The following is a 23,459-nucleotide window of genomic DNA, read 5'->3' as shown; positions in this document are numbered from 1 at the left end:
TTTTATACAACACAGTTATTTAAATCCTATTCAAAACAAATAACAAACACAAAATGATGGCCACAAGTGTTGGAATTTTGGATGAATTATTGCACTTTGCTTTATTGTGTTTGACTTTAACAGAGGGTACATTGTATTAGTAGGAGAAAGTGACGGGGTGGCTGGAAGGCGGCATACACCCTGGACAAGTCGCCACCTCATCGCAGGTCCGACACAGATAGACAGACAACATTCACACTCACACACTCGGTTCAGTTTAGTGTTGCCAATCAATTTATCCCCGGGTGCATGTCTTCGGAGGTGGGAGTCCAGGGATCAAACCCAGGACATTCTTATTCTAACCCCTGGTCCACCGTGCTGCCCATCAGGACAAACTAAATTTGCAAAATCTTATTTATTCAGGATAGAATCCACAAAATATAAAACTAAATGTATTTGGTTTTGGACCACTTTAACACAATTACAAAAACTAATACAAAGTATAAGTTTAAGTATAAGTACCAACCTCGTCACGTCCGTTGTGTCCTTGAGCAAGACACTTCACCCTTGCTCCTGATGGGTGCTGGTTGGCGCCTTGCATGGCAGCTCCCTCCATCAGTGTGTGAATGTGTGTGTGAATGGGTAAATGTGGAAGTAGTGTCAAAGCGCTTTGAGTACCTTGAAGGTAGAAAAGCGCTATACAAGTACAACCCATTTATCATTTATTATAAGTATCGAAGTGAACCATTTCAAAGTGTTTCAAATCTCAAATTGTGGTCATTATTTGCATTTTTTTGATATTTTATCAAATTATACTGTTAATAATGTTAATCATTATTCCAAAATTGCCAGAGTGAGTGCAAAGGTATTAGACACTCCGTTTACTTTTATCTAAACAACTTCTTCTCAGTGGCGACTCACAGCACACAACTGGTGTGGTAGAGGACTGAGTGTAAAGCCCACCACTGGGGTCAAATCCAGCTGGTCCTCGGACATCCCGGGTGCAGGTGTGAATCGAAAGCGCTGCAGGAGGTGTGTGAAGAAGAGGAAGAGCTCCATCCGGGCCAGACCTTCCCCAAGACAAGCCCTGCGGCCTGCAAAGACAGTATTAGTGACTCTAAAAAACACATACTGCAGCTTAATAAAAGAAAGAAATAGAGGTTGTACCTGCAGAGAAGGGCAAGAAAGCATCCCTCCTGATGAATTTACCCTCCTTGTCCAGGAAGTGGGAAGGGTTGAAGGTGTTTGGTGTCTCCCACTCACTCTCATCATAGAGGACAGATGTCAGCAGAGGGAGCACAGTGGTCCCCTTGGTGCACCAAGTGACAAAAAACACTTTATTTTTATGCTTGATTGGGATCCTTTATTTACGGAGCAGCAGCTGACCTTTTCAATGAAGTATCCCTGGAAGGTGACGTCTGTGCTGGTGCTGTGAGTTATGGACGTAGGGACGATGTTGGCGAACCTCTGAGTCTCGTGGATGACAGCATCGATGTAAGGCAGGTTCCTCCTGTCCTCCATTGTGATCTGACGGTCTCCCACCACTCTACTAAGCTCCTCCTGGATCCGATCTGCAGGAAATAGACCACTGTTAGTAATGTAAAATACATTATTATTATTATGATGTGCACCTTGTATTCGAGGGTACTTGGCCATTAAAAGTAGACTCCAGCGAAGAGTGTTGGATGTTGTGTCAGTTCCAGCGGCAAACAAATTCATCACGCTGTAGACCAGGTTGTCATCATGGTAGTGCACCCTCTGAGCATCAGACTGCTAACAAAAGGCAACAAATGTTTTATACGCACGGTTGCGTTAAAGAGAAGTGAAAATGTAAACACAATGACGTCTTACCTCCAGACTCAGCTTACGTGTGCAGAAAGCGTCGACAAAGCACCGACATATGTCAGGATTGAAAGTTTCCTCTAGTTTGTTTATTAATTGCAATAAATGCTGTTTGTTGATCTCCACATTCTTCATTAAATCTCTCCAGATTTTAAGCCAAGGACCCAGCCATGGAAACACATTGTAGATCTGTAATGGAGCAAACTTTACATTATCCCCTTTAGTGCATTTTTGGTATATATTATTATTTCTGGGCAATACAAAAAACAATATTAAATAATACAAACCCCGTTTCCATATGAGTTGGGAAATTGTGTTAGATGTAAATATAAACGGACTACAATGATTTGCAAATCATTTTCAACCCATATTCAGTTGAACATGCTACAAAGACAACATATTTGATGTTCAAACTGATAAACATTTTTTGGTTTGCAAATATTTATTAACTTTACGAGCTATTGCAAGGAATTTAGGGATTTTACCATCTACGGTCCGTAAAATCATCAAACGCTTCAGAGAATCTGGAGAAATCACTGCACGTAAGCAATGATATTACGGACCTTTGATCCTTCAGGTGGTTTTGCATAAAAAACTGATATCGGTGTGTAAAGGATATCACCACATGGGCTCAGGAAGACTTCATAAAACCACTGTCAGTAACTACAGTTGGTTGCTACATCTGTAAGTGCAAGTTAAAACTGTAGTATGCAAAGCAAAACCCATTTATCAACAACACCCAGAAACACCGCCAGTTTTGCTGGACCCGAGCTCATTTATGATTGACTAAAGCAAAGTGGAAAAGTGTTCTGTGGTCTGACGAGTCCACATTTCAAATTATATTTGGAAACTGTGGACATGGTGTCCTCCGGAACAAAGAGGAAAATAACCATCCGGATTGTTACAGGCGCAAAGTTCAAAAGCCAGGATCTGTGATGGTATGGGGGTGTATTAGTGCCCAAGGCATGGGTAACTTACACATTTGTGAAGGCACCATTAATGCTGAATGGTCCATACAGGTTTTGGAGCAACATATGTTGGCATCCAAGCAACGTTATCATGGACGTCCCTGCTTATTACAGCAAGACAATGTTACAACAGCGTGGCTTCGTAGTAAAAGAATGCGGGTACTTTCCTGGCCCGCCTGTAGTCCAGACCTGTCTTCCATAGAAAATGTGTCGCGCATTATGAAGCGTAAAATCCAACAGCGGAGACCCCGAACTGTTGAACAACTGAAGCTCTACATAAAACAAGAATGGGAAAGAATTCCACTTTCAAAGCTTCAACAATTAGTTTCCTCAGTTCCCAAACGTTTATTGAGTGTTGTTAAAAGAAAAAGTGATGTAACACAGTGGTGAACATGCCCTTTCCCAACTACTTTGGCACGTGTTGCAGCCATGAAATTCTAAGTCAATTAATTATTTGCAAAAAAAAAAATAAAGTTTATGAGTTTGAAAATCAAAAGTTCTATTTTGGTTTCATCTGACCACATGACATTCTCCCAATCCTCTGCTGTATCATCCATGTATCCATTTTGGTATAAACTCAACTCGTCATGTTTGGAGGAAGAAGAATACTGAGTTTCATCCCAAGAACACCACACCTACTGTGAAGCATGGGGGTGGAAACATCATCCTATGGGGCTGTTTTTCTGCTAAGGGGACAGGACGATTGATCCGTGTTAAGGAAAGAATGAATGGGGCCATGTATCGTGAGATTTTGAGCCAAAACCTCCTTCCATCAGTGAGAGCTTTGAATGGTTGACCAAATACTTATTTTCCACCAAAATTTACAAATAAATTCTTTAAAATTCCTACAATGTGAATTCTTGGATTTTTTTTTCACATTCTGTCTCTCACAGTTGAAGTGTACCTATGATGAAAATTACAGACCTCTTCATCATTTTAAGTGGGAGAACTTGCACAATCGGTGGCTGACTAAATACTTTTTTGCCCCACTGTAAATGTAAACAAAGTTCACATTTTCAGACATTGCAACTGTCTCATCTTTTTAGCCCCCATGAATACACGACGGGTTTATGGAGTACCACGATGGAAGCTGATCCAGACAGGCGGATGGTTTCTTGGTCATTTTTCACCATATCCTGGAGGAGTGGATCTTTAAAGTCAAACCTCTCTCCGAACATGATGGCCGAAATTATATTTGAAGCTGCATAGCTGAGGAGTGTTGTTGTGTCAAAGGCTTTGCCTGAGAGGAAAGACAAGAGTGCATGACTGCATAAACCACGGCAAATACAAATCAATACAAAAGTTACCTTTATGTTTTTCAAACTCCTCAATCAGGTAGTGACACTCCTCTGTGATTTTCTCCTCACTCAGCCTCTTGCCCATCCCAAAATCTCTCAGGGTTGTTAAGGTAAAGCGCCTCAATTCCTTCCAGCTGTCACCATTGGCGAATATGATGCCTGTAAGAAGATTACATGTGTGTTTTTAACAGGAGAAAACATTTTTCTGTCTTGGGGGGGTCTTACTTCTGGGTGTGTGGCCAGGAGTCACTGAAAGTTGTGCTCTACAGTTTTGCCGAGCAGCATGCAAATCTGTGAATCTATAAGGCTTAACTCCACATTTGATCGTTGTTGCTTATTGTAGAATGTACTTTGGGGCGGTTGGTAGATCGGCCGTGCCAGCAACTTGAGGGTTCCAGGTTCGATCCCGGCTTCTGCCATCCTAGTCACTGTCGTTGTGTCCTTGGCCAAGACACTTTACCCACCTGCTCCCAGTGCCACCCACACTGGTTTAAATGTAACTTAGATATTGGGTTTTGCTATGTAAAGTGCTTTGAGTCACTAGAGAAAAAGCACTATATAAATATACCGTATTTCCTTGAATTGCCGCCGGGGCGCTAATTAATTTAAAGCCTCTTCTCACTCCTGCGCTTGCCAAAGGCATGCGGTAAAAGTAAGCATGCGCCAATTATTTGAAAACCTCTTCTCACTCCGGCACTTACCAAAGGCATGCAGTAAAAATTTGAGTGTGATGTAAGCTTGGACCTTAAATCCTACTTAAAAGCTCTTAATCTTCTTCCCTTTATGCGATTTCAAATTACTGGTATTGAAATCAACCTCCTCCATTTTGAAAATGATGACAGGGGAAGTGTCACTCGTGACGTCACCAGTTTGACCAGGCAGTAATCCTAAGCATGCGCTAATTATTCTGCGAAGCGAGTTTGACCCGGCAGTAATTCAAGGCAGGCGCATACTATATGCCCTGCGGCAATTCAAGGAAATACGGTAATTCACTTCACCTCACTTAGTTGAGAATGTTTTTATTTTTTTAAGAGATTTCTCCTTTTTTTTGGTCACATTTTATGTAATAAAAAAGAAGGGCAGCAAACCTAGCATCTATTTCTGGTGTTACTGGAGACTGTACTCATGTTTAGAGACTCTGTTTAGATTCTGTCGTGCCATGTTCGTGTCGAAAAAGGAGACACGTTAAAAACCGCCATCCATCCATTTTCTACTGCTTGTCCCTTTTGGGGCCGCGGGGGGTGCTGGCTGAAGGCGGGGTACACCCTGGACAAGTCTCCACCTTATGGCAGGGCCAACACAGATAAACAGACAACATTCACACTCACATTCACACACTGGACAAAACGAGACAAAGAAGGAGTGGACGATTTTACATGCAAACAAACTGTAGCAACACAGTCCACACTATGGTGAGTTCAAGAACCGCCAAAATCAGTAAGACAAAACGATGTTCGCCAAATACTCTAATCAGAGAAGCACACGCAAGAACATATTAAACAGTGGGTTTTCTAATAATTGGGAAGGTTTGTGTCATGTTTGTCCTCAAACGAAAAAAACTTATTAAAACAAAAACATTATTTTCCCCCATTTTCTCCATTTTTAATCTTTTTTTAAAAAATGCTCCAGGGAGCTACTAGGGTGGCACTTAAGAGCTGCATGAGGCTCGAGCATACATGCCAACCCTCCCGGTTTTTCCGTCAGGCTCCCGAATTTCAGTGCCCCTCCCGAAAATCTCCCGGGGCAACCATTCTCCCGAATTTCTATCAATCAATCAATCAATGTTTATTTATATAGCCCCAAATCACAAATGTCTCAAAGGACTGCACAAATCATTACGACTACAACATCCTCGGAAGAACCCACAAAAGGGCAAGGAAAACTCACACCCAGTGGGCAGGGAGAATTCACATCCAGTGGGACACCAGTGAAAATGCTGACTATGAGAAACCTTGGAGAGGACCTCAGATGTGGGCAACCCCCCCCTCTAGGGGACCGCAAGCTACTGATTTCCACCCGGACAACAATATCGGGGGCGTACCTTAAAAGGCACTACCTTTAACGTCCTCTACGGCCTGTCGTCACGTCCATATTACCAACATACAAACAGCAGTCACGTAATATATGTGGCTTATTCGCACACACAGGTGAATGCAAGGCATACTTGATCAACAGCCATACAGGTCACACTGAGGGTGGCCGTATAAACAACTTAAACACTGTTACAAATATGCGCCACACTGTGAACCCACACCAAACAAGAATGACAAACACATTTCGGGAGAACATCCGCACCGTAACATAACATAAACACAACAGAACAAATACCCAGAATCCCTTGCAGCACTAATTCTTCCGGGACGCTACAATATACATCCCCCACTCGCCCTCAACCCGGCCCACCTCAAACCCCACCCCCCTCCATCTCCCGAATTCGGAGGTCTCAAGGTTGGCAACTTCTGTTCATCTTCGTTAGATAGTTAGCCTGAATTCTGCCATTCACAAGCATACGTGATGTTTTTCGCGCATGTCCCCAAAACTTGTTTTTTCATAAGTTAAAAAAAGGCTTGCTAATTAGCCAGGCGTGTGAAATATGCATCCAGTCCGTGCTGCTAAATTTGCTTAGTGTGTCTGACTTATCTTTGTTCTGCATCAACCTTTAACCTCCAGTGGGACGGACTTACGTAAGTATCGCACTTTGTGTCATAAGCAACTAGGAATGCAACATTCACGGATTCCCACTCTACGATAATAGTTTAGGTCAGGCCTGGCCAATTATTTTGACTCGGGGGCCACATTTAGGGAAAAAAATGTGTCTGGGGGGCCTGTATATCTATTTTTAGGAACACTAATCCAAAACCTCACAATTGTCACGTTTGTAAATCTGATTTCGTGTTTGATCATGTTTTGTTTTGTGTTCTGGACTCTTGTTCTGTTTTTTCACTTCCTGGTTTGTTTTTGTTACCATGACAACTCATTGCTTTTCACCTTGCCCTCCTAGTCACGCCCATGCCCTCAGTCCCGCACCTGTTCCTAATTATTCACAGCCACTATTTAAGTCAATTTCTTTCAGTCCATCACTCTGGGAACATTAACTATCATTGCCTTTCATACTTCATGCCATGCTTTTCGATTGATCCACGGCAAGTAAGTTTTTGTTTGTATTTATGTCTTTGATGGTTTCTTTTGTTTGTTTTTAGATAGTATTGCCATTGTGCTGTTTTCGTTCTAAGTTTTAGTCTAGATTATACGCCATCGAGCGCGCTTTTTTTTGCCTTTATTATTGTATTATGAGTATAAATAATTAAAACTATGTACCTGAATTCACGCCTGGCTCGTCCTGTAATCCCGCTGCGTCGAAGGAGCACACACCATCTATGTCCAAGCCTGACAACAATAATGTCTGATTGAATGCTAAAAACGTTATGACAGACCGCCTTCAAAAACGGAATGGAATTTTTCACATTTTTGTATGAACGACAAAACACTGAATATTGACAATATATGAATGTCACACCCCTTTTCGATTCGACATATTTTACGCAACAAAAATGCAACAAAAAGTGAAATATGAACGCGAAAGGTAAAAAATAAAGCCACCTACAATCGAATATTTGCTGAATTTCCCCCAGGGATCAATAAAGTACTTTCTATTCTATTCTATTCTATACATCACTAAGCTTTACAACTTTATTGTGAAAATCTCTTTCCGCGTCTGTGGAAACGCTTCCCGCCCACACCGCTTGGTGCCTCGTCTGAGCTTCTGTGATGTAGATGACCATAGTAACTAATTAGATGTGTGAAGTGAATTATATTTATATAGCGCTTTTCTCTAGTGACTCAAAGCGCTTTACATAGTGAAACCCAATATCTAAGTTACATTTAAACCAGTGTGGGAGGCACTGGGAGCAGGTGGGTAAAGCGTCTTGCCCAAGGACACAACGGCAGTAACTAGGATGGCGGAAGCGGGAATCGAACCTGCAACCCTCAAGTTGCTGGCACGGCCACTCTACCAACTGAGCTATACCGCCCATGACCATAGTAACTAATTAGATTACCATAATAACTGGTATATAATCTATAAGCACCGATTACTGCACATCATAATGGCAGCTACAGTTTCCATCTTAAAGATCTAAAAAAAAATATTTAGGAATGTCCGGCGGGCCAGATTGAAAAACTGAACGGGCCGCAAGTGGCCCCCGGGGCTTAATTTGCCCAGGGGTAGTCTAGGTAATAATTACAGAATATTATGCATTGGTTAATTTCACAGTCAAAATAAAATCACAAAAACAATCCTTTGAGATTTTAAAATGTTATTATTACTGTTGGAAATAACAGTACTCAATATACAACAATTATAATAACAATACAAAGAAATACATTTAAAATGAAAATATCATTAATAATATATCCGTCGTGGTTATTTGGTGACGAACCCCAAGATGCAGAGATGGAAGCGGGCATGGAATGTGAAAACATGATTTAATTAAATACTAAGACAAAAACAAAACCAAAAAGGGTACAAACACAAAGCGCGCACGAGGCGGATAATCAAACAAAAAGGAGCTAGCCTGGGAGCTAGAAAATAACCAACAGGAGCTTAGCGTAGAAGCTAGCGGGTAGCGAACAGGCAAACAGAAGTCGTACTTGTATATAGAAAAATAAAACGGAAGCAGGGAACCAAAAACAGTAAGCTACAAACATCAACTGAATATGGCTTACCGCTACGCTGCAAAGACAAGGTACGACACGAGAGGAGCGATAACATGTCACAAGAGCGACTAGACGTGACATCGACAAGACAATACAATGATCCAGCGACTGACACAAGACAAAGGAGGTACAAATAGGAGCCGGCTGATTGGCAACGGGTGTGGCCAGGTGCCAATCAGCCGCAGCTGAAGGGGAACACAGCACTCAGGGAACAAGACAGGAAGCTGACAAAATAAGAGCACTAGACAGGAACTAAGGACAGGAAATACTAAACACACTGAGGAGGAACACAGCACTCAGGGAACAAGACAGGAAGCTGACAAAATAAGAGCACTAGACAGGAACTAAGGACAGGAAATACTAAACAGACTGAGGAGGAACAGAGCACTCAGGGAACAAGACAGGAAGCTGACAAATTAAGAGCACTTGATAGGATTTAAAAGACAGGAAATACTAAACACAGGAAACAGACAAATGCAGAGGAAAAAAGTAAAACATAGACAAACTGTCAGGGGCAAGCCTGACAATATCAACTCATTATCTGTATTAATAATAAAAGACAAAGATTACATTTATTGTTCCCCAGGGGAAAATGTTACTCATGTGGCTAATAAACTAAAGAGTTTATTTATTGTTAATAAATGTATTTAATGGATGTATGATTATATACTAAATGTATTCAACACCTATGAGTCTTGTTCACGAGTGAGGGAAGAGTGGATCGTGAGATCGACAGGCGGATCGGTGCGGCGTCTTCAGTAATGCGGACGCTGTACCGATCCGTTGTGGTGAAGAAGGAGCTGACCGGAAGGCAAAGCTCTCAATTTACCGGTCGATCTACGTTCCCATCCTCACCTATGGTCGTGAGCTTTGGGTCATGACCGAAAGGATAAGATCACGGGTACAAGCGGCCGAAATGAGTTTCCTCCGCCGTGTGGCGGGGCTCTCCCTTAGAGATAGGGTGAGAAGCTCTGCCATCCGGGAGGAACTCAAAGTAAAGCCGCTGCTCCTTCACATCGAGAGGAGCCAGATGAGGTGGTTCGGATATCTGGTCAGGATGCCACCCGAACGCCTCCCTAGGGAGGTGTTTAGGGCACGTCCAACCGGTAGGAGGCCACGGGGAAGACCCAGGACACGTTGGGAAGACTATGTCTCCCGGCTGGCCTGGGAACGCCTCGGGATCCCCCGGGAAGAGCTAGACGAAGTGGCTGGGGAGAGGGAAGTCTGGGTTTCCCTGCTTAGGCTGTTGCCCCCGCGACCCGACCTCGGATAAGTGGAAGATGATGGATGGATGGATGGATGGATGGATGGATGGATGGATGGATGGATGTATTCAACATTTAAGCCCCAACTTTCTTTTGCCAGGTTGAGCAATTGGATGAGTCATCACCTTCAATGACACTCGGGTTATTTTTTAATTTTTTAAATACCCGAAATGTTCTCAAACTGCTGACTTCAGCTTTTTTTATTTATTTTTTTATTTTTTTGCTATATCCTGCCACCATTTTTACGCTAATGTAACATACCAACATGTCTCTCGATAGGTGCGTATAGACACGTGCACGGATGTTTGTGTAACTTTGTTTTTGTTCCGTGGTCGAAAATAAAATACCAGCATAAAGTCTGAGAAGGGCTGAAACACACTAACTAAATAACTGTGACATTTTTTAATCACGGTTAATAATAAAAGCTGTTATTTATTGCATCCCGACTAGCAACTTGCATTATTAGGCCTCGTTCACACTACAGGTCAATTCCTATTTTTCCCCCCATATGTGACCATTGTCATTGTGAACAGTGCAATTCCGAAATTGCTTAAATCCACTTTCATAGGTGGAATTAATTAACTCATATTATGTTTTGCATATGGTGAATGTTGATATTTATCTTGGGGAAAGCAAACCACCAAATTTAAGTAAAAGTTTAAGTGGTATTTGTCAATCCGTGGACTTTGGGGTTTGGATTGTTTTTCCGAGGCAAAGGAAAGTCGGCACGAGCAAGACGTGAGCGTAAGTATTTATTTTTAATACTATAATACAAAAAAAAAGGCAAATAAAAGGCGCGCACAATGGCGGAGGACAAACTAGACTGGAAAACAAAACTAGCACAATGGCATGACTATAGACAAAAAAACTAAACTCAACAACTGTGACATAAAAAACATGCATGAGCAGGAGGGAAACTATGGACAGAGTGATTAGCAGGCATGGCATGAAGGGAGTAGGGGTAAAGTTGCCAGGCTGACTTCCTGGCAACCTCGGGTTTAAATAATAGACATGATAATTGCAAACAGGTGTGAGACATGAGGACAGGGGTCGTGCCATGAGGACAAGGTGAAAACTAATGAGTTGGCATGGTAACAAAGCAAACAAGGAAGTGCAGGGACAGGAACTGAGTGTCCAAAAAACAAAACCGAACTTGACCAAAACAAAACATGATCCCATAGACGTGACAGTATTTTAGTTTGAGCACATAGTAAGATGAGGCCCCTTAGTTTGACATTCGCAGGTGGATTGGATCACTTCTCGTAGGAAAAGAGGCCCTAATCGCAACTTTGGGATGCAAAAGTGATAGCCCTATCCTTGAGAAGAGACTACCAGATAAGCTCAACTGCAACATTTAAGGTTTGACTTAAAGCAGTTGTTTTCCAGACACTTACACACGAACATCTCCTTTTATACTCAAGACGTGCTCTCCTGACTTAGCACACACACACAGGAAGGAGGACTATAAAACTGATGGTTTGGCTTCTCCAAGTTAAGAGTGACATATTTTCTTGACCTGACCTCCCCCAGGAACTGCAGTCCTGTATAATGAAGCTCGCCTGTAGTAAAGCAACTTTTGGTTCAGTAAAACCTGACCTCCTCCAGGTACTGCAGTCCTGTAGAATGACACTTGCTTGTAATAAAGCAACTTTCGGTCCGGTAAAACCTGACCTCCTTCAGGTACTGCAGTCCTGAACAATGACGCTTGCTTCTAATAAAGCGGCGTTTGGTTTGGTAAAACCTGACCTCCTCCAGGTACTGTAGTCCTGAACAATGACGCTCGCTTGTAATAAAGCAACTTTTGGTTCGGTAAAACCTGACCTCCTCCAGGTACTGCAGTCCTGTACAATGACGCTCGCTTGTAATAAAGCGGCTTTTGGTTCAGTAAAACCTGACCTCCTCCAGGTACTGTAGTCCTGAACAATGACGCTCGCTTGTAATAAAGCAACTTTTGGTTCGGTAAAACCTGACCTCCTCCAGGTACTGCAGTCCTGTACAATGACGCTCGCTTCTAATAAAGCGGCGTTTGGTATGGTAAAACCTGACCTCCTCCAGGTACTGTAGTCCTGTACAATGACGCTCGCTTGTAATAAAGTGACTTTTGGTTCGGTAAAACCTGACCTCCTCCAGGTACTGCAGTCCTGTACAATGACGCTCGCTTGTAATAAAGTGACTTTTGGTTCGGTAAAACCTGACCTCCTCCAGGTACTGCAGTCCTGTACAATGACGCTCGCTTGTAATAAAGTGACTTTTGGTTCGGTAAAACCTGACCTCCTCCAGGTACTGCAGTCCTGTACAATGACACTCGCTTGTAATAAAGCGACTTTTGGTTCAGTAAAACCTGACCTCCTCCAGGTACTGCAGTCCTGTACAATGACGCTCGCTTGTAATAAAGCGACTTTTGTTTCAGTAAAAGCTTACCTCCTCCAGGTACTGCAGTCCTGTACAATGAGGCTCGCTTGTAATAAAGCAACTTTTGGTTCGGTAAAACCTGACCTCCTCCAGGTACTGCAGTCCTGTACAATGACGCTCGCTTGTAATACAGTGACTTTTGGTTCGGTAAAACCTGACCTCCTCCAGGTACTGCAGTCCTGTACAATGACGCCCGCTTGTAATAAAGTGACTTTTGGTTCAGTAAAACCTGACCTCCTCCAGATACTGCAGTCCTGTACAATGACGCCCGCTTGTAATAAAGCGACTTTTGGTTCAGTAAAACCTGACCTCCTCCAGGTACTGCAGTCCTGTACAATGACGCCCGCTTGTAATAAAGCGACTTTTGGTTCAGTAAAACCTGACCTCCTCCAGGTACTGCAGTCCTGTACAATGACGCCCGCTTGTAATAAAGCGACTTTTGGTTCGGTAAAACCTGACCTCCTCCAGGTACTGCAGTCCTGTACAATGACGCTCGCTTGTAATAAAGCAACTTTTGGTTCGGTAAAACCTGACCTCCTTCAGGTACTGCAGTCCTGTACAATGACGCTCGCTTGTAATAAAGCGACTTTTGGTTCGGTAAAACCTGACCTCCTCCAGGTACTGCAGTCCTGTACAATGACGCTCGCTTGTAATAAAGCGACTTTTGTTTCAGTAAAAGCTTACCTCCTCCAGGTACTGCAGTCCTGTACAATGACGCATGCTTGTATTAAAGCAACTTTTGGTTCAGTAAAACCTGACCTCCTCCAGGTACTGCAGTCCTGTACAATGACGCTCGCTTGTAATAAAGCGGCTTTTGGTTCGGTAAAACCTGACCTCCTTCAGGTACTGCAGTCCTGTACAATGACGCTCGCTTGTAATAAAGCGACTTTTGGTTCGGTAAAACCTGACCTCCTCCAGGTACTGCAGTCCTGTACAATGACGCTCGCTTGTAATAAAGCGACTTTTGTTTCAGTAAAAGCTTACCTCCTCCAGGTACTGCAGTCCTGTACAATGACGCTCGCTTGTAATAAAGCGACTTTTGTTTCAGTAAAAGCTTACCTCCTCCAGGTACTGCAGTCCTGTACAATGACGCATGCTTGTAATAAAGCGACTTTTGGTTTGGTAAAACCTGACCTCCTCCAGGTACTGCAGTCCTGTACAATGACGCTCGCTTGTAATAAAGCGACTTTTGGTTCGGTAAAACCTGACCTCCTCCAGGTACTGCAGTCCTGTACAATGACGCTCGCTTGTAATAAAGCGACTTTTGTTTCGGTAAAAGCTTACCTCCTCCAGGTACTGCAGTCCTGTACAATGAGGCTCGCTTGTAATAAAGCAACTTTTGGTTCGGTAAAACCTGACCTCCTCCAGGTACTGCAGTCCTGTACAATGACGCTCGCTTGTAATAAAGCGACTTTTGGTTCAGTAAAACCTGACCTCCTCCAGGTACTGCAGTCCTGTACAATGACACTTGCTTGTAATAAAGCAACTTTTGGTCCGGTAAAACCTGACCTCCTCCAGGTACTGCAGTCCTGTACAATGACGCTCGCTTGTAATAAAGCGGCTTTTGGTTCAGTAAAACCTGACCTCCTCCAGGTACTGTAGTCCTGAACAATGACGCTCGCTTGTAATAAAGCAACTTTTGGTTCGGTAAAACCTGACCTCCTCCAGGTACTGCAGTCCTGTACAATGACGCTCGCTTGTAATAAAGCGGCTTTTGGTTCAGTAAAACCTGACCTCCTCCAGGTACTGCAGTCCTGTTCAATGACGCTCGCTTGTAATAAAGTGTCTTTTGGTTCGGTAAAACCTGACCTCCTTCAGGTACTGCAGTCCTGTACAATGACGCTCGCTTCTAATAAAGCGGCGTTTGGTATGGTAAAACCTGACCTCCTCCAGGTACTGTAGTCCTGTACAATGACGCTCGCTTGTAATAAAGTGACTTTTGGTTCGGTAAAACCTGACCTCCTCCAGGTACTGCAGTCCTGTACAATGACGCTCGCTTGTAATAAAGTGACTTTTGGTTCGGTAAAACCTGACCTCCTCCAGGTACTGCAGTCCTGTACAATGACGCTCGCTTGTAATAAAGTGACTTTTGGTTCGGTAAAACCTGACCTCCTCCAGGTACTGCAGTCCTGTACAATGACACTCGCTTGTAATAAAGCGACTTTTGGTTCAGTAAAACCTGACCTCCTCCAGGTACTGCAGTCCTGTACAATGACGCTCGCTTGTAATAAAGTGACTTTTGGTTCGGTAAAACCTGACCTCCTCCAGGTACTGCAGTCCTGTACAATGACACTCGCTTGTAATAAAGCGACTTTTGGTTCAGTAAAACCTGACCTCCTCCAGGTACTGCAGTCCTGTACAATGACACTCGCTTGTAATAAAGCGACTTTTGGTTCAGTAAAACCTGACCTCCTCCAGGTACTGCAGTCCTGTACAATGACGCTCGCTTGTAATAAAGTGACTTTTGGTTCGGTAAAACCTGACCTCCTCCAGGTACTGCAGTCCTGTACAATGACGCCCGCTTGTAATAAAGTGACTTTTGGTTCAGTAAAACCTGACCTCCTCCAGATACTGCAGTCCTGTACAATGACGCCCGCTTGTAATAAAGCGACTTTTGGTTCAGTAAAACCTGACCTCCTCCAGGTACTGCAGTCCTGTACAATGACGCCCGCTTGTAATAAAGCGACTTTTGGTTCAGTAAAACCTGACCTCCTCCAGGTACTGCAGTCCTGTACAATGACGCTCGCTTGTAATAAAGCAACTTTTGGTTCGGTAAAACCTGACCTCCTTCAGGTACTGCAGTCCTGTACAATGACGCTCGCTTCTAATAAAGCGGCGTTTGGTATGGTAAAACCTGACCTCCTCCAGGTACTGCAGTCCTGTACAATGACGCTCGCTTGTAATAAAGCGGCTTTTGGTTCAGTAAAACCTGACCTCCTTCAGGTACTGCAGTCCTGTACAATGACGCTCGCTTGTAATAAAGCGACTTTTGGTTCGGTAAAACCTGACCTCCTCCAGGTACTGCAGTCCTGTACAATGACGCTCGCTTGTAATAAAGCGACTTTTGTTTCAGTAAAAGCTTACCTCCTCCAGGTACTGCAGTCCTGTACAATGACGCTCGCTTGTAATAAAGCGACTTTTGTTTCAGTAAAAGCTTACCTCCTCCAGGTACTGCAGTCCTGTACAATGACGCATGCTTGTAATAAAGCAACTTTTGGTTTGGTAAAACCTGACCTCCTCCAGATACTGCAGTCCTGTAGAATGACGCTCGCTTGTATTAAAGCATCTTTTGGTTCGGTAAAACCTGACCTCCTCCAGGTACTGCAGTCCTGTACAATGAGGCTCGCTTGTAATAAAGCAACTTTTGGTTCGGTAAAACCTGACCTCCTCCAGGTACTGCAGTCCTGTACAATGACGCTCGCTTGTAATAAAGCGACTTTTGGTTCGGTAAAACCTGACCTCCTCCAGGTACTGCAGTCCTGTACAATGACGCCCGCTTGTAATAAAGTGACTTTTGGTTCAGTAAAACCTGACCTCCTCCAGATACTGCAGTCCTGTACAATGACGCCCGCTTGTAATAAAGCGACTTTTGGTTCAGTAAAACCTGACCTCCTCCAGGTACTGCAGTCCTGTACAATGACGCCCGCTTGTAATAAAGCGACTTTTGGTTCAGTAAAACCTGACCTCCTCCAGGTACTGCAGTCCTGTACAATGACGCTCGCTTGTAATAAAGCAACTTTTGGTTCGGTAAAACCTGACCTCCTTCAGGTACTGCAGTCCTGTACAATGACGCTCGCTTCTAATAAAGCGGCGTTTGGTATGGTAAAACCTGACCTCCTCCAGGTACTGCAGTCCTGTACAATGACGCTCGCTTGTAATAAAGCGGCTTTTGGTTCAGTAAAACCTGACCTCCTTCAGGTACTGCAGTCCTGTACAATGACGCTCGCTTGTAATAAAGCGACTTTTGGTTCGGTAAAACCTGACCTCCTCCAGGTACTGCAGTCCTGTACAATGACGCTCGCTTGTAATAAAGCGACTTTTGTTTCAGTAAAAGCTTACCTCCTCCAGGTACTGCAGTCCTGTACAATGACGCTCGCTTGTAATAAAGCGACTTTTGTTTCAGTAAAAGCTTACCTCCTCCAGGTACTGCAGTCCTGTACAATGACGCATGCTTGTAATAAAGCAACTTTTGGTTTGGTAAAACCTGACCTCCTCCAGATACTGCAGTCCTGTAGAATGACGCTCGCTTGTATTAAAGCATCTTTTGGTTCGGTAAAACCTGACCTCCTCCAGGTACTGCAGTCCTGTACAATGAGGCTCGCTTGTAATAAAGCAACTTTTGGTTCGGTAAAACCTGACCTCCTCCAGGTACTGCAGTCCTGTACAATGACGCTCGCTTGTAATAAAGTGTCTTTTGGTTCGGTAAAACCTGACCTCCTCCAGGTACTGCAGTCCTGTACAATGACGCTCGCTTGTAATAAAGCGACTTTTGTTTCAGTAAAAGCTTACCTCCTCCAGGTACTGCAGTCCTGTACAATGAGGCTCGCTTGTAATAAAGCAACTTTTGGTTCGGTAAAACCTGACCTCCTCCAGGTACTGCAGTCCTGTACAATGACGCTCGCTTGTAATAAAGCGACTTTTGGTTCAGTAAAACCTGACCTCCTCCAGGTACTGCAGTCCTGTACAATGACACTTGCTTGTAATAAAGCAACTTTTGGTCCGGTAAAACCTGACCTCCTCCAGGTACTGCAGTCCTGTACAATGACGCTCGCTTGTAATAAAGCGGCTTTTGGTTCAGTAAAACCTGACCTCCTCCAGGTACTGCAGTCCTGAATAATGACGCTCGCTTGTAATAAAGCAACTTTTGGCTCAGTTAAGTGTCTCCGACGTCTCTTTTGTTCCAACCGCAGTGCCGTATCACCCTTCCGTCCGTACGAGGATGGCAAGACCAGAAATACACATCAGTATGAATCGGGTATCTTATCGAAAGGCCAATACGTCGGCAAATAGCGATAAGTGTCTTCACCAAAATTGATGGTTGCAAAATAAATAGTTGACATGTTTAGAGAACCCATGTAAAAAGTTTTACAATTCCTGCTCATCCACACTCTTAAGATTTTACGTGCAATATTTCGGTTCTGACAATGTTGACTAATTTGATTGCACAAAATCATTGAAATTGCCACAAAAGCGCCACGACTGAGACCTAGAGACCTGCTCAGTGGCCTTGTGGTTAGAGTGTCCGCCCTGCGATCGATAGGTCGTGAGTTCAAACCCCGGCCGAGTCATACCAAAGACTATAAAAATGGGACCCATTACGTCCCTGCTTGGCACTCTGTATCAAGGGTTGGAATTGGGGGTTAAATCACCAAAATGATTCGCGAGCGCGGCCACATCTGCTGCTCACTGCTCCCCTCACCTCCCAGAGTAGGGAACCTTTTTGGCTGAGAGATCCATGAAAGCCAAATATTTCAAAATGTACTTCCGTGAGAACCATATAATATTTTTTAACACTGAATACAACTAAATGCGTGTATTTTTAAGACCAACATTTTTAGAGTATAATAAGTCTCTTATTCTTTTTAATAACATTGTTATTATAAAGCTAACCAATACTAAATATAATACTTCTTACCATAAATGCGACTTCTTGAATAGCTGCAATAGACAATGACCAGGGTGTACCCCGCCTTCCGCCTGATTGTAGCTGAGATAGGCACCAGCGCCCCCCGCGACCCCAAAGGGAATAAGCGGTAGAAATTGGATGGATGGATCGATGGTTGGATTAAAATGCATGAGAATGTTCTTTAATTTGAACGTTATTTTTAACACTGGGATTACCAGCGAAATTATTAATTACTTATCGTGTTAAAGGCCTACTGAAATGAGATTTTCTTATTTAAACGGGGATAGCAGGTCCATTCTATGTGTCATACTTGATCATTTCGCGATATCGCCATATTTTTGCTGAAAGGATTTAGTAAAGAACATCGACAATAAAGTTTGCAACTTTTGGTCGCTAGTAAAAAAGCCTTGCCTGTACCGGAAATAGCAGACAATGTGCGCGTGACGTCACGGGTTGTAGGGCTCCTCACATCCTCACATTGTTTATAATGGGAGCCTCCAGCAGCAAGAGCGATTCCGACCGAGAAAGTGACGATTTCCCTTTAATTTGAGCGAGGATGAAAGATTTGTGGATGAGGAAAGTTAGAGTGAAGCATTAGAAGAAAAAAAAAAAGACGACAGCAGTGGGATATTATTAGACACATTTACTAGGATAATTCTGGCAAATCCCTTATCTGCTTATTGTGTTAATAGCGTTTTAGTGAGATTATAAAGTCATACCTGAAAGTCGGAGGGCTGCGGTGACTGCCAGTGTCTCTGAGGGAAGCCATATGGAGGAGCCAAGAAAGTCACAGCTGCCTTTTTGACAGCTGCTCCAGGAGGACGCAAGCTCCGCTCAAGTCTCCGGTAAGAGTTGACTTAATATCACATATTTCTCAGCCAAAAACTTGCTGGTTGACATGTGCTAGAGAAACATGTTCGCTTGACCGCTCTGTGTTAAAGCTTCACAACAAACAAAGAAACACCAGCTGTGTTTCGGTTGCTAAAGGCAGCTGCAATCCACCGCTTTCCACCAACAGCATTCTTCTTTGACGTCTCCATTATTAACTAAACAAATTGCAAAAGATTCAGCAACACAGATGTCCAAAATACTGTGTAATTACGCGATTAAAGCAGACAACTTTTAGCCCTGAGTGGTGCTGGGATAAATAACGTCACAAGCAGTCGTCAACATAAGCGTCATCATTCCGCGACGTTTTCAACAGGATACCTCGCGGGAAATTTAAAATTGTAATTTAGTAAACTAAAAAGGCCGTATTGGCATGTGTTGCAATGTTAATATTTCATCATTGATATATAAACTATCAGACTGTGTGGTCGGTAGTAGTGGGTTTCAGTGGGCCTTTTAAGCAATGTCAGCTAAGATTTATCTGAGAGCCAGATGCAGTCATCAAAAGACCAACATCTGGCTCTAGAGCCATAGGTTCCCTAACCCTGTCCCAGAGGGTGGAACAAGGGGATGGTTCAAATACAGAGGGTATTTTCACCACACCAAGTGTGTGTGTGACAATCAGGGGTACTTTAACTTTACTAGAATTGAAGCCATGTTGACTTCTGTGGACACTGTGACATCATGATGGCATATCTGCATGCGGGTAAGGTTGCGTTTGCATTAGGAATCACATTTTTTTTGGTTACAGGTGCTGTTCATATTATTAGAATATCATGAAAAAGTTGATTTATTACAGTAATTATATTCAGAACGTGAAACTTACATATTATATCAATTCATTACACACAGTGATATATTTGAAATGTTTATTTTTTTAAATGTTGATGATTAGTACTGACAATTACTGAAAATCCCAAATTCAGTATCTCAGAAAATTTGAATATTAGTTACGACTGGTACAAAAAATATTTTTTAGAAATGTGGGCCAATTGAAAAGTATGAACATAGAAAGTTTCAGCATGTACGGCAATCAATACTTAGTTGCAGCTCCTTTTGCCTGAATTGCTGCAGCAATACGGCGTGGCATGGAGTCCACCAGTCTGTTGCACTCCTCAGGTGTTACAAGAGCCCAGGTTGCTTTAATAGTGGCCTTCAGCTCTTCAGCATTGTTGGGTCTGGCATCTCCCATCTTCCGCTTCACAATACCCCATAGGTTTTCTATGGGGTTAAGGTCAGGTGAGTTTGCAGGCCAATCAAGAACAGGGATACCATGGTCCTTAAACCAGGTACTGGTAGATTTGGCACTGTGTGCAGGTGCCAAGTCATGTTGGAAAATGAAATCTTCACCTCCATAAAATTGGTCCGCGGCAGGCAGCATAAAGTGTTGTAAAACTCCCTGGTAGACTGCTGGATTGACCCTAGATCTCAGGAAACACAGTGGACCAACACCAGCAGATGACATGGCACCCCAGACCATTACCGATTGTGGAAATTTGACACTGGACTTCAGGCAACGTGGATTCTGTACCTCTCCTGTCTTCCTCCAGACTCTGAGACCTTGATTTCCAACGGAGATACAAAATTTACTTTCATACGAAAACATAACTTTGGACCACTCAGCAGCAGTCCAGTCCTTTTTGTCTTGAGCCCAGGCAAGCCGCTTTTGACGTTGTCTCTTATTCAAGAGTGGCTTTACACAAGGAATGCGACAGCTGAAGCCCATATCTTGCATACGTCGGTGCATGGTGGTTCTTGAAGCACTGACTCCAGCTGCAGTCCACTCTTTGTGGATCTCCCCCACATTTTTCAATCTGTTTTGTTTGACAATCTTCTCCAGGGCGCGGTTATCCCTCTTGCTTGTACACTGTTTTTCTACCACATCTTCGTCTTCCCTTCGCCTCTCTATTAATGTGCTTGGACACAGAGCTCTGGGAACATCCAACCTCTTTGGCAATGACCTTTTGTGTCTTGCCCTCCCTCTTTAAAGTATCAATAGTCATCTTTTGGACAGTTGTCAAGTCAGCAGTCTTCCCCAGGATTGTGTGTCATACGGAATCAAAACGAGAGACCATTTGAAGGCGTTTCCAGGTGTTTTGAGTTAGTTAGCTAATTAGAGTGTGGCACCAGGTGTCTTCAATATCTGACCTTTTCACCAGATTCTAATTTTCTGAGATGTTGAATTTAGGGTTTTCATTGGTTGTCAGCTACAATCATCTCCTTTTTGGCAAAAAACACTTGAAATGTATCAGTCTGTTTGGAATAAATGTATACATTCTACAAGTTTGACTTTCTAAATGGAATTAATGAAATAAATCAACTTTTTCATGATATTGTAATAATATGACCAGCACCTGTACATGCAGGGATCAGATTTGCCCCAAAAAAAAAAAAAATCTTATTTCAACATCCGACACTGCAGTGTGAACGTGAAGCCTTAGTTGGTGACCCAGCATGTATTCAAGACCCCTAGAAACAGAAGAAATATTTACCATGCCCTTTGGTGAAATCATGGAATAAAGGGTTGATTTCTCTCTCCCCAAACTCATCAGCATGGTTGATTAGAGCCTGTCTGACTGTCTTGCATCCAGCCAGGACCACCACCTTCTTGAGTCCCAAGTATACGGTAAACACCGGTCCGTACCTTTTAGACAGCTAAAAAAATCAGGGTTAGGTCCATGCACTTTAAACATTACATCAGTGTGAAAAACAAGAAGGACTCACGTCAAATAGGGACTTGTCAAGCCAATTGAGATCCAACTGATGCAGGTTACCAAGCAAGGGAAGACGTCTGGGTCCAGGAGGACGCTTCAGTTCATCCTGGAAAGTCCAACTGGAGTACAAAAGATAGACGGCCAGCAAGCCTGCAAGAAGCCCCAACCAGGAGGCCAAAGCAGGAGCCTGCAGGAGCTCTTCAAACATGTTGTGTCAGGGCACGCACTTTTCCAAACATACTGCACACGCTCAGAGGCTCTCTATATAAGCTGTTCCTCCAATCACACTCCAGTGGGCGTGTTGACACAAGTCTTGCCAACAATAAAGAAAGTTCACATAGGCATGTAAGGCGATCACTATCTTGTAATGACAAAAATGCAATGCTTGATTTCACTACTTTTCTGGCAAAACGTTTATTTTAAAAGATACCCAACTTTTACACTTCGATTGCAGGGATATTTTTAAAACATTTATAGGGGAAATGTAAACCTAGTAACTTAAAGGCCTACTGAAATGAGATTTTCTTATTTAAACGGGGGTAGCAGGTCCATTCTATGTGTCATACTTGATCATTTCGCGATATTGCCATATTTTTGCTGAAAGGATTTAGTAGAGAACATCGACGAAGTTCGCAACTTTTGGTCGCTAATAAAAAAAGCCTTGCCTTTACCGGAAGTAGCAGACGATGTGTGTGTGACGTCACAGGTTGTAGGGCTCCTCAAATCCTCACATTGTTTACAACCATAGCCTCCAGCGGCAAAAGCTATTCAGACCGAAAAAGCGACGATTTCTCCATTAATTGGAGCGAGAATGAAAGATTTGTGGATAAGGAAAGTTAGAGTGAAGCACAAAAAAAAAAAAAAAAAGGGAAGGCGACGGCTTCAGGCGGCGGCAGTGGGAGCGTTTCAGATGTAATTAAACATATTTACTAGAATAATTCTGGAAAATCCCTAATCTGCTTATTGTGTTAATAGTGTTTTAGTGAGATTATAAATGTGAGGAATGGTCGGCACAGCGCTGCCGGGAATGTCCCTTCGTCGATGCGTTGACATGAACACGGCAAGAGGTAAGATATAATCAAATATATTCTAAATAACACTGGAGCTAACAAAGGGCAAACCAAAGATTTTAGTATGAGAACTAGGAGATACAAAATAGGAAATTAAACTGGCACGTTGGCACACAAAAAGGAGTAAATAAAACATTTAGCATGTGAGGTAATAGCGAGGTGCGTAGCGTGAGAGCTCGCAAAAATAGTAGGAATTGCGTGAAAGCAAACGATCAAAACATACGTACAGTTGCGTGAGAGCAAACTATGAACCCAGGAAGAAATGAACAAAGAGGCTGGCTTAAATAGGAGGGTGATTAGACAAAACAGGTGTGTGTGGACCAGGATTGGCAGGTAGACTGATGAGTTACCATGGTGACAGGCTAAACAGGAAATAAACAGTCACTTGACGGAGAGTGATACCAGAATGGAAAAATAACTAATATGTGTAGATCCAAGCAGCGGATCGCAACAATAAAGTCATACGTGAAAGTCGGATGGCTGCGGTGAACGCCAGTGTCTCTGAGAGAAGCCGAGGAGCCAAGATCACAGCTGCCTTTTTGAGCTGCAGGAGGAGGTCGCATAATCCACTGAAGTCTCCGGTAAGAGTCGACTTAATATCACAATTTCCCCATCCAAAAACTTGCTGGTTGACGTAGAGAAACATATTCGCTTGACCGTTTATGTTAAAGCTTCACAACA

General features: G+C 43.1%; 1 protein-coding gene across 5 annotated transcripts; it reads right to left on the bottom strand.

The window, feature by feature from the left end:
• Positions 1-69: 69 nt before the first annotated feature.
• LOC133541437 (cytochrome P450 2K1-like) lies at positions 70-21,972 on the bottom strand. 5 transcript variants are annotated; one of them, XM_061884863.1, is made up of 10 exons: positions 21,719-21,972; positions 21,487-21,649; positions 7,406-7,474; positions 4,097-4,246; positions 3,869-4,029; positions 1,831-2,010; positions 1,611-1,749; positions 1,366-1,550; positions 1,147-1,288; positions 70-1,073 (listed from the first exon to the last, which is right to left on the bottom strand). In XM_061884863.1, exons 1-10 carry the CDS (start codon positions 21,914-21,916, stop codon positions 886-888), a joined length of 1,575 nt encoding a protein of 524 aa, XP_061740847.1. In that variant the 5' UTR covers positions 21,917-21,972; the 3' UTR covers positions 70-885. The 5 variants fall into 5 exon arrangements, with proteins under 5 accessions (XP_061740847.1, XP_061740846.1, XP_061740850.1 ...); XM_061884862.1 differs by having other exon boundaries at positions 1,611-1,752; positions 21,719-21,971; XM_061884866.1 differs by lacking the exon at positions 7,406-7,474 and having other exon boundaries at positions 21,719-21,970.
• Between the last annotated feature and the right edge of the window lie 1,487 nt (positions 21,973-23,459).

This window comes from Nerophis ophidion, linkage group LG23 (genome assembly GCF_033978795.1).
Source record: "Nerophis ophidion isolate RoL-2023_Sa linkage group LG23, RoL_Noph_v1.0, whole genome shotgun sequence".
NCBI lineage: Eukaryota > Metazoa > Chordata > Actinopteri > Syngnathiformes > Syngnathidae > Nerophis > Nerophis ophidion.
This window is presented reverse-complemented; position numbering and strand designations above follow the sequence as displayed.